We start from the raw sequence: 18,389 nt of genomic DNA on the forward strand, positions 1-18,389 counted from the left end.
AATCAGATTCAGTGGACAGTCTTTGTGATACAAGCTAGTTAGGTTAATGAGTCTATTACTAGAGGATGGTCTATACATCATGGTCGCCACAAATTTCCCCAAGTGAATCTCCCTGGTATTTCCCTAATTTCCTGACAAGTTTTAGCATTTCTCCCTGACAAATTTTGAGATCAAGGGTAACTAACAGCATAAGTTAACAAAAATATATAAGAACTTCTGTATTTCCAAAGGTGTGCGCAAAAATCTTAAGTACTAATGTTGCAACATCTTTTGTAATGAACTATTTTCAGATGGAGAAAGGAAGGGAAATGGTATACCTGTTTCATTAAGACCACTGACATTACTTTATTTCAACACAGCGAAACTCACTTGCTGACAAAAGTACGCATTTCGTTGGAGCCGCAAGACAGGTTTAAAATACCTTCACAAGTTTCAAAAATAACCTTGGAAAAAACTAGGCCTCTTGTAAGAAGCGTATAAGACAGGGAACAGTTGTCTAAACAAACACTATAGGTGACTGCCAATAAAATGTTAATTCTACTATGTTCGTTATTGTGGGTTATTACCCACTGTGTTATGTCTATTATTTTACAGATATTGTATGGTTTTTCTTTCAAGAAATACATGAGTACATAGCATGCAAACTACCAGCAACTGTCACAATTTTCTTCTTCTTATTTTCCATACTTTCTAATATCTAAACTACTTCTGAAGTGTCAGAATGTCTATGAAATGCCACTCTGTACAATGTACTTGTGGTGAGACAGTTGCAATTCCTGAAATCCATTGCCCATGGCCTCTGGCCTGCCCAGGAGCACTGCAGTCCTTAGTCCAGGCAAACCACAAAAATTCAATGCATTATGCGACATACGGACAGACCCGGACTGCGGGCTGATTGGTGAGACTAGATTCGATGGGCAGGGCCTGCACATTAGTGGGAACCGAATGGCTTCAGATCGGCACGCCCGATCCTTTAGAGATACCTGTAGAAATGACCTGCAAATACTCAGTCAATAGGAATATAGAAATAGGTAGCTGCTCACCGTAAAAAATATCGCTGAGCCGCAGACAGGCACATAGAAAAGACAATCACTCTCTAACAATTAAATTTTTGGTTATTGCCTTTGTCAGAAAACAACAGCACACACATATTCATACAATCACTCAGACACAACTTATACACACATGACCGCCATCTCCGGCCGCTGCGTCAACCGTCTCTTGAGAATCAGATCCAAACAAACCACTCCTCATGCCTCCCTGCCTTTCATCAGCAGCTGCTAGGCTAGCGGCAAGAAGTGGTGGCAGCAGTTACTGTAAGCTGAGGGGAATGGCAGAAAGGGGAGAAGTAGTAAGAATGAGGGAGTCATTACTTCCACTGAGACAAAAACGAGATTTTTCTGCCCCCCCCCCCCCCCCCTGAATATTTCCCCAATTTCCCTGACATATTTGACATTCCGATTTATAGAACTTGTGGCAATCCTGTATATAGCTTTCTTAGAGTATGAAACATTTTAACATTTTGAAAATTGGGTGAACTGTCTTCGTAGTGCCCTCAGTATTGCTAGTAAGTTGCAAATTTTATTGCAGAAATTCATGATTATTGATTATGAAGATTACTTTAGTACTGTACATCATTGTGAGCTTTTGAATAAAACTGCCATGGCATCTGATCGCCATTAGTGTTTTTGCTGATAAATAAAAAGCAAAGAAAATTTTCATTGCTAATGACGACATGTTTCTTTGAGACAGGTTTTAAACCTATAAATGTCTCAGAAATGAGATGTTAAAACTGCACATGCAGCAAATGAGTCATTTAAGACATTCTGTATCAGATTGTTCAAATACATATACAGTATTTTTATTTTATCAGTTTCGATTTTGATGTAATTTGGTATAAATTACACATGTATTTGGTATGAGAGGAGAAGTACGTCATGGCAACATCATTCTTTCCATAATTTTCTGCATTAGCAAGTTTCAAATTCATTGGGAAAATTTTGATTATCACCCCTGTATCTTGGACAACTAGCTTATATATGGTTTTATTAATGCCATATGTTGCAGGGCACAGACTGCAACTATATTTTTCCATTTTTCACATGAGTGTTGTCTTACCATAAACAAACACACAATAACCAAAACAACCCAACAGTACAGACTACATTTTTTGCAAGCTTTCACTGTCTGCCACCAGAAAGCGCTACGAGCTGCACACCCAAAGTCAGCAGAGCGCAATTGATTGGCTCACCCAATTGGCACCAAGACTTGCTGTCCCTAGACAGACACATATTTATTAGATTGTGACTGCGCTGAGGAGTCAAAGTGGACCATTCTGTAGTATTGCCAATGTGCACTGTTTACACGTCAAACTTGTCGCTTGCTCTAGTGTAAAAACAGCAGGTTTCATGAAAGCATGCGTATACACACAGGTTTTCCTTCGCAACAGGTACTTATTTATACCAATGAATATGAAATAACGTTAAGTCTGCAGTGATTTTAGTGTTTCTCTGCCATCACAACACAGTAAACACCATTCAGGACAGCAATGTAGACGAAAAATTTGAAGGGGGAAGATTGCTATCAGCTGCAGCTGGACATTAAGCAGAATCAGTGGCAACAAATCAAAATGTGTACCGAATTGGGATTCAAAACCGGGATCTCCTGGTTACTAGGCAGGTGCGGTAACCAGTGCGCCATACAGGACACAGCGTTATTGCAACTGCACAAACTATCACAGTACACCTCACGGCCGATACACACTCCCACCGAGCGCTACCTATCCGCAGCCATGTCCATTACACTCCTGATCGCTACTTAGAGATTTCCACAGGAGGTTGGACGTATTTGTGGAATCGTACTGAGATAGTCCGTGCAGTTGCGATAACACTGTGTCTTGGATGGCACAGTGTTTACCACACGTGCCTAGTAAACACGAAATCTCGAGTTCGAATCCCGGTCCAGTACACATTTTTGCTCGTCGCCGCAGATTCCGCTTCCGCTTAATGTCCCATGCAGCTGATGGCAGTGTCCCCCCCCCCCCCCCTTCAATTTACTTATGGTGTTTATCTGACGACCTGTGCGAACCTCTAAGTAGCGAACAGGAGTATAATGGGCACGAACTGTGGATAGGTGGCACTCAATAGGAGTATGGATCAGCCATGAGGCATACTGACATAGTCCATGCTAAGTAGCGAACAGGAGTATAATAGACAGGGACTGTGGATAGGTGGCACTCAATGGGAGTGTGGATCGGCCATGAGGCATACTGAGATAGTCGGTGCAGTTGCGATAATGCTGTGTCCCAAATGGTGCAGTGGTTACCATGCATGCCTTGTAAGCAGGAGATCCCAAGTTAAAATCCCAGTCTGGTACACATTTTTGCTCAGCACTCCTGATTCTGCAGCCGATAGCAGTGTTTTCCCTTCAATTTGCATTTAGTGTTTCACAGTTGTGGGATCTGTGTGGTATCTGTTCTTTTAAAGGAACAGACATCATGTATTCAAATAATACACGAAAAATCCATTGCACATATGTTTACTGAACACGTCTTTTTTAATTGTGATTCCACAAATAGCAAATGGAGAAGCCTATGTCTGTTGCAGTTGTTAGAGGCATGATACATTCCAGATTCTGTCAACAGGCTCTGAGCAGAGCTACTGTAAGTAAAATTAATATACAGTAGTAAAGGGCGTACAAGGTATAACTATACAAACTGAACATAAGTGGAAGCCCTGGTCACTCAGTTCTCTACACACCGATCACATTAGCTGTACAGAGGAACATGGCACCAAGAAAGTTTGCTGTTTATCACTGTATATGCTAGAAGCCACTGCATTAGTGTTATGTCTGGCTGCAAGTGGAAAACAAACATGCAAGATGTTACAATCATCTGAGATCTTACCATCTGGCAATTTTCACCATATTCCAGTGTTTTCAGTTTATTTCACTATGTAGGCTATAAATTTTTGTTACTTATGAGGCAGACATAAAAGGAAAGAACTCTCAAAACTATGTGTTTTAAGGTATTATTTGAGGCTGTAGTGTGTTGGGGAATAGCTCAATACCGTATTTACTCGAATGTAAGCCGCATCTTTTTCCCGGCTTTTGTAATCCAAAAAAAACACCTGCAGCTTAGAATCGAGTGCAAAGTAAGTGGAAGTTCTGGAAAATGTTGGTAGGTGCTGCCACAACTACCTTCTGCCATCTAATACATGTAGCACTACACGGGCATGCTTTGCAGGCACAAATATAAATACTGGCGCCAAAACCTTTGCGTCAGTAAATAAATTTTTTAAAAAAAAGTGGAAGACGAAAGTTTTTCTCCACCTCTAGTTTCGACCACTGCATTTTCATACATTATACAACAAAGTAAATACAAATTCCGTATTGTGCATCTTCGAATGTAGCAGCATTTCAATGTATTATAAAAATCCGACTGGCAAGACTGTTTGGGATGTTTGTCAATATGGCCAACTCTATGTTTTGAATTTTTTCCTACCTGTGAGAAAAGATGGTTGCTAATAGGAACTTTTATGAATTGCGAATCACATGCAGTATTCTCTTCACCATAAGAATAATACGAATATAAACATTTTGCCATGTATTCTTTCGTGTTTGCTGCTATCTCATTTAAATACTGTCTGCCTAATAAACTACGAAACTAGAGTGAGACAACAGCAAACGCAGAAGAATATACATATCATGTCATGTCATGTTTATATTTGTTTTATTCTTATGCCTAATAGTGGTACAGTCAGAAATGAAGCACGGCAATTGCCTAGATTTTTAAATCTACGATGACTAATTTCTGTGCAAAATGTAATGTACTAAAGAGGCGTCTGCAAAGATTTTCAAACGGAGAAAATTTTTTCGCTAAACTCTCGTTCAGAAGATCTTATATCATACGCAGTCTATTATTTGGTTCTTGTTGATCATTATCAAAGAAAGCAGCAGTGTAAGTAACAACAAATAGCAGTCCCTTGCCATTGTTTCGCTAATGAGGCGATTCCTCTTTTTCTTTAATTTTAAGCGGCAGCAGCACGCACAAAAGCAAGCCATGCTGCGAGCGGCGACAGGTCGTAAAGACTCATTATCAGAATGTGACAAACAATGCATGACACAGTACAGTAATGCATTTTCAGCTGAGAGTGACGTAAACACCTATAACATAGAGGATGGCACTTATCACACCAAAGAACAATAAGCAATCAATTCAAAACAGATGAAGCACGTGAAAAAAGAAGGGTACCTATATAAATACGGACGGAGTGCCTGACGCATAGTAATGGCTACCTTGTAAAGCTTAACTGCTAAGCTTACAACTTGAACCAAACTACTGTACCTGTATCGTCATTCATTCGACCTAAATTGTGTCTCACATTACAATGGACCAACTTTGTTTCAATTTGGGGGTGCGGCCTAAAACTTTTATCTCCCTTTGAATTTCGAGCCTCAACTTTCAGGTGCGGCTTAAAATCGGGAAATTTTTTTTTTCCCTTGATTTCGAGTCTCATTTTTCAGGTGCGGCTTAGATTCGAGTAAATACAGTAACCCCTTACATCATTATCAAAAGTTACCGTCTTTTAAATTACATACCCTACAGTATTACTAGTGGCAAAACCCACTGCTTTTCCTAATATGTCTATTACACAACACAAAAATTTGAAATTTCTTTATCGTTTGTTTACGGATTTGCGATTGGTTATTTCAGTTGATGTTATGAATGTTGGTAAAATTGCTATTTAGAAGGAGAGGAATGAAATTCTTGCACTGACTTTGATTTATACCTTCTGTGCCTGTTTATACTTTATAATACAATATTTTAGGAATTTCAAATGTTCCATAGGCTTTGGTCTGTAAACTTATTACGTGTTAGTGTGGTGGCTGCACTGGCTGTTGGATAACATAGCAAGTCGCCAGCCAATAAGAGCTCACTAGCTGTAAATGACCATTTCCTTAATTGTGACCAAGCACACTCTTTGAGACTCAGTGTTTGAATTTCAAAGGTGGACAATCAATCTTGTTGCTGATTACAGTACATCAGAAATACATGCAAAAAATGAGACCAAGTTATAAGTGATGCAAGGAAAGGTGGCAGCTGGGCATCTTTGTCACATATTGGCTCAGTCTGGAATACTTCACGTCGACTTTACTGTTTTTCTTTTGCTGCCACAACCTAGTAGTAATGGTTGTGCTGGCAACTCCAATCGTGGATTACGTCAGCATTTTCTCTCTCACATCTACTCTCTCCGCAATGGCCTAAAATTTCCCATAACTCTGCAACCACCCATGGTGTGAATAGCTGTTCTATTGATTTATGGAACAAGTAACTAACCAACTAACTGCATAGGAGAACCACAGCTGATGCAGAACCACAGCTGGGGACATGCAGTTCTACTGTATGGTCTAAACATCATGGCAATGCCTTGGGTAAAATATTCCAGAGGTAAAATAGTCACTCCTTTCAAATCTCCAGGCATGAAACAGAATGATATCATAATCATAAAAATAACAAATCTGTCACTGTGGATTGAAGCATGTAAATGGGGAAAGTTGTCAGTGACCTTACAAATATTAACAGAATTGAATATGGATAAAAGTGCTACAAACCTTGGCACACTCACTCACTCTCACTCCAGCACTCGTGTTGATCCACACAAGCACTCCATATCACATGCCATAAAACAAAGGAGAAATAGCGGAATATACTAACCCTGGGAAGAAAACAGTAGGAAAAAAAAGACAGCAGATCTAAAACAATGGCGCAGGGATATGTGACTGGCTGACAATTTACAAAAAACACAGGCGAGCCATTCTCCCTCACATTAAGAACATCTCCCTAAAATTTCTGGAAACAAGTTGGAGAAATTACAAACCCTTAAAAGCCTCACTACATTTGTTTGAATGTCACTTAAGGTAGAGGGCAGATCTGTAGCAAATATGCTGCTGCCCTTTGGTCCAAAAATAAAAGAGTGTATTAAAATGTGGCCGACAGTGATCTGTACGCCACAAGCACCACACATTAGACAATCGTCACACCGGATCAAAACGTCATGTATAGGAGGACTGCGGCTTATGTGAAGATGACTAAGGAGGACTGCATCCTGTCTTTGTAGCTGAAAGGAAGTATGCCATGGCCCCATAGTGGGCTTTACTGTATGCAGCTTATTATCTGTCACTTTCAGCCACTCCTCCACCCATCAACACATGATACTGTATCGCAACAACAAGACGATAGTATGCAGGGGGATGGCACACTTAAATAGGAGGAGGAGGACCAAGACATGCGTTCTTGGCTGCTACCTCTGCCCTTTCTTTCCCCGCAATACCCATGTGCCATGGTACCCAACAGAAAGAAACCTTCCCTGGCTGAGCAGAGCATCCTGGATATTCCAGACTGCTTTATCTGCTGGGTAAAAGCACTGTAGAGAGTGAAGAGCACTCAGAGAATTGGAACACACAAGGAATTCAGCACCTGAAACACATGCCTTCTGCTCCAGTGCCTGAAAGATCGCATATAATTTGCGTCGAAAACGGTAAAGTCTTGAGGCAGTCGACCCTTGAGGAGGCGATCAGGGAAAACAACCAAATTTAAAATTACTCTGGACCTCCAGTGTAATCATGGTGGCAGGCAGTTAAAATCCCAGAATGGTATTGTGTGTGTTCCACACCAAGTGACTCCAGCACACACTGCACATAGATCCCAAATGGCATTGTTGCTCGTGGACATTGGAGAAAAGGCATTCCAGAGGTGGATGAACAACAGTATGGTATGCAGGTGAAGTCATAACTGCAAGAAACTTACAAGAGTGATGCACATGAGAAACTTCCATCGACGGAGAGTGGCAGTTACCCAGCATCAGCATAGAGGCCTGTAAGCACCTGTGGCCAGTCTAATCCCCTCATGATGGATAGCGTCAATAATCTTCAGATAAGAAGGCCTTACTGACCAATACACTGCACACATCCATAGTCTAGCCATGAATGCACAACAACCCTATAACACTGGAGCAGAAGTGCCCTCTGCTCCCCAAGACCTGTGGCTAAAGCACTTTATAATATTCTGGATTCTAGTTTTCAGCTCTCACAGGTGTGGTAACCACAACAATTTGGAGTAAAAAATAAGGTCCAGAAACCTCAATGAGAGTTTAAAATTTAGAATGGTGTCCCTCATCTGCAAGTCAGGTGAATTAAAAATACAACACACACTTATCTGAAAACCCATCTTTCCAGCCCACTCCTCTAACTTCTGCACTGTAAGTTGCAACTGACTGGTCACTGTAGCAACAGTGGAGGTGATAAAGATAAAGGTAAAATCATACACAAACAAGTAGCAGTATACAGGACTTCTTATCACAGAAGCGATACTGTTTATGACTGTGGAAAAGAGGACAATGTCCAAGACACTACCCTGAGGAACACTACTCTGCTGCTCAAAATGATCCAACAGCACATCACCAACTCGAGACCTAGAAGAGCACTTACTCAGGAAGGACCGTATGAAAATGGGGAGGTGGCCATGAGAGCCCCACTGATGGAGTCGCACGAGAATATCGTGTCTCGAAGTAGTGTCATACATCTTACTGATAACAAAGAATATGTCACAACAGTGCTGTTTATGTAGGAAAACAGCCACATCTAGTAGGGGCAGATTGTTGACAATGGACCGAAATCACCGGGCTCCACATGATGGTTCACCATTTACTCCATTCCTACACAGCTCATTAAGATGAAGATCCGATAACTACTGGGACACATGCAGTGCTCTCCTGGTTTGAGGAGACGTACCAGAATTGCCTCTTTCCAAAAGTTGGGAAAGTTGCTTGTCTGCCATATAAAATCAAAACATTCCAGGAGGATTTCCTGTGAAGCTGCTAGCAAATGTTAAAACACGAAGTACCAGATTTGGCTGTGACCAGGTGCAGAATCAATAGTCTCAGACAGTGCTGATTCCATCTCTCACATGGAGAAAGGGCAGTTGTAAGAACTTGCACTTCTCTGCAGTTGCATGGTTGGGGCAAAACACTGGACCTTGGCTGGCACAGACAGTAATCACTGCAAAATGCTCTGCCCTCATCTGAGCGATGTCTCTGGGTGTTGAATGGAGGCGCACCTATTTCAGCACTGCTGCTATCAGTGAAGAAGGGGGATGGTTGATGGAGTCTAGGAATGCTTGCCATGGCCTTTTCTTGCTCTCCTTAATGGCACATGGAGCCTAGGCTCTCGCAACCCAAAAGGCTGTGAAGTTGTCTGCTGTTGCTCTCCTTAATGATGCATCGAGCCTTGGCTCTCACAACGTGAAAGACTGTGAGGTTGTCTGCCGTTGGGGTGTACTTAAACTGTCGAAGAGCCGCACGCCTGTCCCAGATCGTTGAGCAGTGCTGACCAGTCCATCAAGGAACAGGTTGCCTCCTGAGATAACCTGAGGACTATGGGATGGATAAGTCAGTATCATGATACATCACACTGTGATGGGGTCCACCTGTTTCTGTTGCAGTGTTCAAATGTAGCTAGCTGAGGGAACAGTAGCCAGATAGTCCTGCTGACGATCCATTTTGGTGGCTTCTGTGCAGGTAATGTTCCAGCCACTAGATGAATGTGGAGTGGGAAGTATTCACTGAAATCAATGTTGTCAATGACTTCCCACTGAACAGAGTCCACTAGGGCTGGAGAATTTAGAGAGAAATCAATAGCTGAAAAAGACCCAGTAGCAACACAGATGTGAGTGGGAGTACCTGAGTTGAGGACACACAGCTCATGAGACACCACGACACTCTTCAAAGCATAACCCTGAAGGCAAATAGAGGTTGAGCCCCACAAGAAATGATGGGCATTGAAATCTTCCAGTAGAAGAAATGGTCGGGAGAGTTATTCCATACAATCTATGAGAGCCTCAGAGTCTACTGTATCTTGTGGGCATAAAGTGAGCAAACAGTCATCCTCTGATACACGTGGATTTCAGCTGCAACTACTTGGTGAAATTAGAGGTCTGACGTGCATTATTGACAAACACAGTGACCCCTCCCTTCTGCCTTCCCCCAGTCAGGTTGTCCTTGTGATAAGAGGGTATACACCTGTAATACAGGGCCATCAGAAGATTTAAAATGCATTTCCTGCATACACAAGCACACAGGGCATTCCTGTACCAGGAGTTTCAGTTCCTCCAGATCTGTCCTGAACCCATTAGTGTTCTGCTGTAGGATGGGTGTCTCTATCATGGGTGTAGCACAATCATCCAATAATTTTTGTCAGGGAGGGGAGCCCGCAACAGTTGGATGCTCAGCCTTGAGGCAAGATGATTGCCCTAGACTGCCATGAACGTCCATCACCTCTGAAGAAGAGTCGAGAGAGACATCAAAGAGGATGACATCACATCATTGGACTATGTATTTCCCATCTCCGTCAGTGGGTGCTTCTTCACCTTCAACTTTGACTTCTTTTTCTGAGGAGGTTTCGGAGCCACAACTGTGGTAATGGTAGTGGCAGTGCTGGACGATGAGCCAGACAATCTTTGGAGGAGCAAGGACCCATGCAATGTCAGCAACCATAGCCTTTTCTGACATTCTTGGGGGGGAGGGACAGACTTCAAAATACCTGCCGCAGCACTAGTGAAATGACAAATGCAGGTACTAGTACTGCCAGTAGAAACCTCAATTCATGTAACAGTATTGGCTTTCTGCACTGACTGTTTAAGAACTCAAGCAAACAAGGTAGTGACTGTTTGGGGCAACATGGCCATGTAAATCTCTTTGGCCTCGCCATAGTAGATGCACTTCATTGTCTTAAGCTTTTGTATCTTTTGTTCTTCAAGATACATGCTGCAGTCACGACTCCAGCCAGGCTGAATCCCAGTGAAATTCACAGACTTCAATAGAGGTGAACAAGTGACTCCTTCATGGGTGACCTTACCAAATTTGTCACAATTGATATCTCCATGACACTCAAGAGTAGTATCACCACACCACTGGTATTTATAAGAGCGCATTGGGTTTGGGACATAAGGCCTCACACTTAGGTAAACAAAACCTGCCTTAATGTGCTCAAGAAGTTTCGTGCTACTGAATGTCAGGATAAAGGAGTTGGATTTCAGAAGATCCCCACTACCCTCTTCACAAAGTTTTGCACGCATGTCAATTATACCTTCTGGAGTCCTCTCATTGTTCAATTCCTCTTTGGGAACGTCCACCAGATCACTGCATGTCCTGACACATTTGCTGTAATTCAAGGTGGTGTGTATCTCAGTTTAAATAGCATGTTCCAAAGGCATTGAGCTTTCTCCAGGATCTTAACTTGTTGGGAACTAGGAGTTTCTACCAGCAGTGCCCACTAACGACTGTTTCACATTAACAGCCATGCATCTCATCAGCATGCAGCACGTCTTCAGATTGGAGGTTTTTTATAGAGGTTTTCACCATCCTCACAATCTGGACGGCCAAGCTAAGATCCCCATTCCCTGTCACACACCATGTTCCATCTTCACGTCACATGGTGGTCACCAAACCATGCCCAGAGCTTACAGTGAAAAGAGGACTGGCGGTACTTACCATTCCCAAGGGTGGCCAAGCCTGTATCCAGCAAATGAATGCTGGGTCTTTGAGGACAAAGGTGTACATAGTAGAAATTGGCGAAGTGCAGCAGCAGGAAGGACAGGTTTCTGGTTATGCGAGTACTGGGAACTCAAAACAAAACCAGATACATGTAATGCAGGAGTAGGCCTCACAATGAACAAGAAAATATGAATCCAGATAAACTACCATGAATCACGAAGTAAATTCGTTGCCGCTGCCAAGATTGACACAAAACCAAGACCAATGACAGAAAAAGTATATATGCCTACCAACTAAAAATGTATCTGAGAGATTGAAAGAGTATATGATGAAAAACGAGATTTTATTCAGTCTGCTAAGATAAATGTGATGGCTTGACTACTACAATCCTAATAATGAAATTGCAGAAATCATGACTGGGTCGATAAACAACAGACGCAAGTAGCAAGTACCCAGACCACTTGCAAAGTGATAGAGACCATTAAATAATATCAGGTACACAACTTACTTTGTGTCAGATTTTCAATCTCTTTCGGCACACTTTTTTCACGTGATGATGGGTTGACATCTGCAGCACCTGTGGATTTGTAAAACACTTAGAAACTCTGCAAAAAACTGTTGAAAGAAGTCTATTTAAATACAATACAAACATACACTTACATGTTAAAAACAATACAATAAATCGACAATAGAAAGTTGGAACACACACACACATAATACATGGGAAAATGAATGGAGAAGAATCTAGAAATATAGTGAAGGATCCCAATATAGACTGCATGAGGCAGGAATGCATACCAGCAATAGTGAGGGATGGGAGTAAGTAGGGCTGGGAGGATACACGATGGGGAGAGGGGGAAGTGGGAGGGGGTGGGGGGGGGGGGGGGAGGAATGACTGCAGAATTATGACTAGGTCAACAAACAATAGATGTAATTTGCAACTACCCAGTCGGCTTGCAAAGCCATAGTTACAGACCATCAAATAACTTCAGGTACACAACTTACTTTGTGTCAGAGTTTCAATTTCTTTTGACACACTTCTTTCTCGTAAAGATGGCTGGATATCTGTAGCACCTGTGGATTTGTAACACACTTAGAAACTCTGCAAAAAAACTGTTGAAAGCAGTCTATCTAAATACAATACAAACATACACTTAAATGTTAAAAACAATACAATAAACCGACAATAGAAAGTTGGAACACACACACATAATACATGGGAAAATGAATGGAGAAGAATCTAGAAATATAGTGAAGGATCCCAATATAGACTGCATGAGGCAGGAATGCATACCAGCAATAGTGAGGGATGGGAATAAGTAGGGCTGGGAGGATACACGCTGGGGGGAGGGGGAAGGGGGGGGGGGGGGAATGACTGCCGAATTATGACTAGGTCAACAAACAATAGACGTAATTTGCAACTACCCAGTCGGCTTGCAAAGCCATAGTTACAGACCATCAAATAACTTCAGGTACACAACTTACTTTGTGTCAGAGTTTCAATTTCTTTTGGCACACTTCTTTCACGTAAAGATGGCTGGATATCTGTTGCACCTGTGGATTTGTAACACACTTAGAAACTCTGCAAAAAAACTGTTGAAAGCAGTCTATCTAAATACAATACAAACATACACTTAAATGTTAAAAACAATACAATAAACCGACAATAGAAAGTTGGAACACACACACATAATACATGGGAAGAGGAATGGAGAAGAATCTAGTAATATAATGAAGGAAGGGGCTGAAAAAGAGTCCCAATATAGACTGCATGAGGCAGGAATGCATACCAGCAATAGTGAGGGATGGGAATAAGTAGGGCTGGGAGGATACACGCTGGGGGGAGGGGGAAGGGGGGGGGGGGGGGGAATGACTGCCGAATTATGACTAGGTCAACAAACAATAGACGTAATTTGCAACTACCCAGTCGGCTTGCAAAGCCATAGTTACAGACCATCAAATAACTTCAGGTACACAACTTACTTTGTGTCAGAGTTTCAATTTCTTTTGACACACTTCTTTCACGTAAAGATGGCTGGACATCTGTAGCACCTGTGGATTGGTAACACACTTAGAAACTCTGCAAAAAAACTGTTGAAAGCAGTCTATCTAAATACAGATTAGAGATTAGATTAGATTAATACTTGTGCCATAGATCATGAATACGACACTTCGTAATGATGTGGAACGTGTCAGGTTAATGAAAGATGTCTGTACAAGATATTACATCACACAAAATATTGCATGACACTAATGCTTAAGTTAGTTTTTTCCGTCCCTTAATTTATATCTAAAAATTCAGCCAATGAGTAGAAGGAGTTGTCATCTAAAAATTCTTTTAATTTATTTGTAAATGTTGGTTGACTATCTGTCAGGCTTTTGATGCTGTTTGGTAGGTGACCAAAGACTTTTGTGGCACCATAATTTACCCCCCTCTGTGCCAAAGTCAGATTCAACCCTGCATAGTGAAGATCATCCTTTCTCCTGGTGTTATAGCTATGCACACTGCTATTACTTTTGAACTGGGCTGGATTATTAACAACAAATTTCATAAGTGAATATATATACTGTGATGTTACTGTGAAGATCCCTAGATCCTTAAATAGATGTCTGCAAGGTGACCATGGGTGGGCTCCAGCAATTATTCTGATTACACGTTTTTGAGCAATGAATACTTTTCTACTCAACGATGAATTACCCCAGAATATGATACCATACGAAAGCAGTGAATGAAAGTAGGCATAGTAAGCTAATTTACTGAGATTCTTATTACCAAAATTTGCAATAACCCTAATAGCATATTTAGCCGAACTCAGACATCTCAGCAGACCATCAATGTGTTGCTTCCAGTTCAACCTCTCATCAATGGACACACCTAAAAATTTTGAAAATTCTACCTTAGCTACAGACTTCTGTTCGAAGTCTATATTTATTTCTGGAGTTGTGCCATTTACTGTACGGAACTGTGTATACTGTGTTTTATCAAAATTTAAAGAGAGTCCGTTTGCTGAGAACCACTTAATAATTTTGTGAAAAACATCATTTACAATTACATCACTTAGTTCTTGGTTTTTGGATGTTATTACTATACTTGTATCATCAGCAAAAAGAACTAACTTTGCATCTTCATCAATATGGAATGGTAAGTCATTGATGTATATCAATAACAGTATAGGACCTAAGACCGAACCCTGTGGGACCCCGTACTTGATAACCCCCCAGTTTGAGGAATCAGCTGTTGTATTAACATTACATGAACCACTTATTTCAACTTTCTGCACTCTTCCAGTTAAGTATGAATTAAACCATTTGTGCACTGCCCCCCCTCAAACCATAATGATTTAGCTTATCTAAAAGAATTCCATGATTTACACAGTCAAAGGCCTTTGAGAGATCACAAAAAATACCAGTGGGTGATGTCCGGTTATTCAGAGCATTTAATATTTGATCAGTGAAAGTGTATATAGCATTTTCTGTTGAAAAGCCTTTCTGAAAACCAAACTGACATTTTGTTAGTACTTTATTTTTACATATATGGGAGGCTACTCTTGAATACATTACTTTCTCAAAAATTTTTGATAGAGCTGTCAGAAGAGAGATTGGGCGATAGTTGTTGACATCCGATGTATCCCCCTTTTTATGCAATGGTTTTACAATGGCATATTTCAGTCTATCGGGGAAAACACCCTACTCCAAAGAGGTATTACATACGTGGCTGAGAATCATACTTATCTGTGGGGAAAAAGCTTTAAGTATCTTGCTGGAAATGCCATCAATTCCGTAAGAGCTTTTACTTTTCAGTGAGTTTATTATTTTACTGATTTCAGAGGGATACAAACACACACTTACAAGTTTAAAACAATACAATAAACCAACAATAGAAAGTTGGAACACACACACATAATACATGGGAAGAGGAATGGAGAAGAATCTAGTAATATAATGAAGGAAGGGGCTGAAAAAGAGTCCCATATAGACTGCATGAGGCAGGAATGCATACCAGCAATAGTGAGGGTTGGGAATAAGTAGGCCTGGGAGGATACACGCCTGTGGGGAGGGGGAAGGGGGGGGGGGAATGACTGCAGAATTATGACTAGGTCAACAAACAATAGATTTAATTAGCAACTACCCAGTCGGCTTGCAAAGCCATAGTTACAGACCATCAAATAACTTCAGGTATACAACTTACTTGTGTCAGAGTTTCAATTTCTTTGACACACTTCTTTCACGCAAAGATGGCTGGATATCTGTAGCACCTGTTGGATTTGTAACACACTTAGAAACTCTGCAAAAAACTGTTGAAAGCACTATCTAAATACAATACAAACATACGCTTACATGTTAAAAACAATACAATAAATCGACAATAGAAAGTTGGAACACACACACATAATACATGGGAAAATGAATGGAGAAGAATCTAGAAATATAGTGAAGGATCCCAATATAGATTGCATGGGGCAGGAATGCATACCAGCATAGTGAGGGATGGGAATAAGTAGGGCTGGGAGGATACACACACACAGGGGGGGAAGGGGGGGGGGGGCGGAGGGTGATATTGGGGGGGCAGGGGGGTTGTGGAGATAGGGGTGAGTGCGGAAAAATGTGTGGGTGGGGGGGGGGGGGGGAATAAGCCAGGCAAGTGTCGTCCAAGTCCAGGGAACCTGGTGTAGGGTAAAATGGATCAGCCATTTTCTTGCAGGGTGGGGGTGGGGGGAGGACTGAGAAAATGGAAGGGGGCAATTTTGGGGGGGGGGGGGGGCTGGGGTAATCAGGTGAGATGTCTTGAGCAAGGGAATTGGGGTTGTGGGTCCGAGTCAAAGAGATGGGAAGTTCAAATTGCACTTATTACAAAAACATACACTGTTTTCGTAATTTCAGTATTGATTCACACACACAAGCTTGTGACCATCACCGAATTTCATCAACCGTTTCAGTGTTGAGGAAATAAACCCAACAAACCATTGCTCGTAACACTGTGGCATGGCTTGTGTGAGCCACTTACATAGTTACACATACAGCAGGTTCAACCATTTCGGCAGGCATTCCGTGGAGAGATTCTTTATGATGGTCAGCATTTTCTTGGTGGTTGCAGGAACAACAGTCTGTATAACTAACGGACTTGGCCTTTTTAACAGTAGCCAACATGGCCCTGCTGTGTCTGTAGCACAGCACAGCTGAATACAAAGGAGTTACAGCAGCTGTTTTATTTTCCTGGGGACAAGCAGCTCTACTATACAGTTTGTTCTGGAGTAAACATAAGCACTGGAACGAAGACGAAGAACGAAGACCAGAGAAAGCACTGAAACGACGTCAGCCAATGATGTGCAGATTAGGACTGCACCACAACAGGAGCACCCTTGAGCCGAAGTGGACATAAGCGCCCCTCCTGCCAGCCTCGACCGCCTCTATATGGGCATTAGTGGACAGTATAGACACAGTTGTAGACCAGCACTCCAGATCAGTTATCAGTGTTGTGTGTCAACTTGCAGGAAACTTTTGTATAGCAAGAATTTGGACTTATGTTGTATGTCGCCCATCGTTTGCGACACCTTTGTAAATACAAGTTAAGTATTGTCAATTTGCTTCATAGAAATAAAACTTCTAATGTTATTTGCCTGGATTATTGTATAGAATTCCGAGAACACAGCATTCCTTCGGCACCCTCTATACGAGATGAGTGGGCAAGATCCAACAACTTGCAACAAGTCTTCAAGTGGGCTACGTGCCAACAGCCATAGAAATATGTATGCTTTTTGGGCTGGCGCCTTCATTCTCTTGTCTTTACTTTGTAGGGGCACATATTGCTCTAACAGCTTCTTGTCGTTTTTGCTGATCAGTGTTTTCAGGTGGGTGCTGTAGAAAATTTCTTTGATTTTGAAATATTTAGATTGCTCGCCTTGTAATTTTTTACATTTGTGTCTTCCAATATGCCCACCAATCCTGTCCCACCCCCTGCAGAAGCGCCACATCCGCAAGCGTTAGATGCCACACAGTTAATGCAGGTGTTTCACTTCAGACGCAGGAGATTCCTGCACTACTCAACATGGTGCAGAAACTACTGGCCAAGGCTGCACGGGTGACAGAAGCACCACCTACTGCAGCTGATACACCACCTTTTCGACAGTTTCATGACCAAGAAGAGAATGGCTCTACTGGTTATCACAGTTCAAGGCACATTTACTTGTCCACAATGTTGCAAGTGCTGTGAAACTTCCCTATCTATTTAACGGTAGGAAGATCAGTGTTCAGATTTATCCAGAAGTTATATCCTGACACCACTCCAAGTGAACTGTCTTATGACCAAGTAGTACAGTCCCCAACTAACTATTATGACCAACAAGTGAGTATTGGTAGCAGCTAGGTACCATTCTTTAACTGCAAAAAACGGTCAGAACAAACTTATTACGACTGGGTAAAAGATTTGCAGGGTATGACAAGGAAATGTAAATTCAGCTGTGCTTGCAGTGCTTTATATTCAGATGTTATGTTGCGTGATGCGATCGTGTACAATGTACCCGATGTCAAACTCAGAAAACACATTTTGAAACAGTCTGAACCATCATTTCAGCAGGTAGTGCAAACACTAGATCAATACGATTCCGGAGTCTTGTCGGCTCATACATTTGAGCAGCAAGATATTTGCCAGGTTGAGTAGAAAGTTGCGATAGCCCCATTCCACACTGGCAGCGAGCGCTAGCCACGCCGAGTAAACAACCTTCCACGCCGCATAAGCACTTCACTACACAGGCAAACAGAATGAAGTCTTGCCCTAGGTGTTATTCACAGCACAAACACCTAGACTGCCCCTCCCAACTAGCTCAATCTGTCTCGCGTGTG

General features: G+C 41.8%; 1 protein-coding gene across 28 annotated transcripts in view; it reads right to left on the reverse strand.

Annotated features, from left to right (window-relative positions):
• Positions 1 to 18,389, reverse strand: part of LOC126298596 (uncharacterized) — a 331,195-nt gene that overhangs the window by 228,523 nt on the left and 84,283 nt on the right. For 23 of the 28 annotated variants that reach the window (XM_049989986.1, XM_049989996.1, XM_049989992.1 and 20 more), the window contains exons 5-8: positions 13,533 to 13,601; positions 13,035 to 13,103; positions 12,555 to 12,623; positions 12,058 to 12,126 (exon numbers count right to left, since the gene is read on the reverse strand). In XM_049989986.1, coding sequence (XP_049845943.1) covers positions 12,058 to 12,126; positions 12,555 to 12,623; positions 13,035 to 13,103; positions 13,533 to 13,601 — 276 coding nt within the window. The remainder of the gene's footprint in view (positions 1 to 12,057; positions 12,127 to 12,554; positions 12,624 to 13,034; positions 13,104 to 13,532; positions 13,602 to 18,389) is intronic. The other 5 variants (XM_049989974.1, XM_049989975.1, XM_049989976.1 and 2 more) reach the window with 5 other exon arrangements.

The sequence above is a fragment of the Schistocerca gregaria genome, chromosome X, assembly GCF_023897955.1.
Source record: "Schistocerca gregaria isolate iqSchGreg1 chromosome X, iqSchGreg1.2, whole genome shotgun sequence".
Lineage (NCBI taxonomy): Eukaryota > Metazoa > Arthropoda > Insecta > Orthoptera > Acrididae > Schistocerca > Schistocerca gregaria.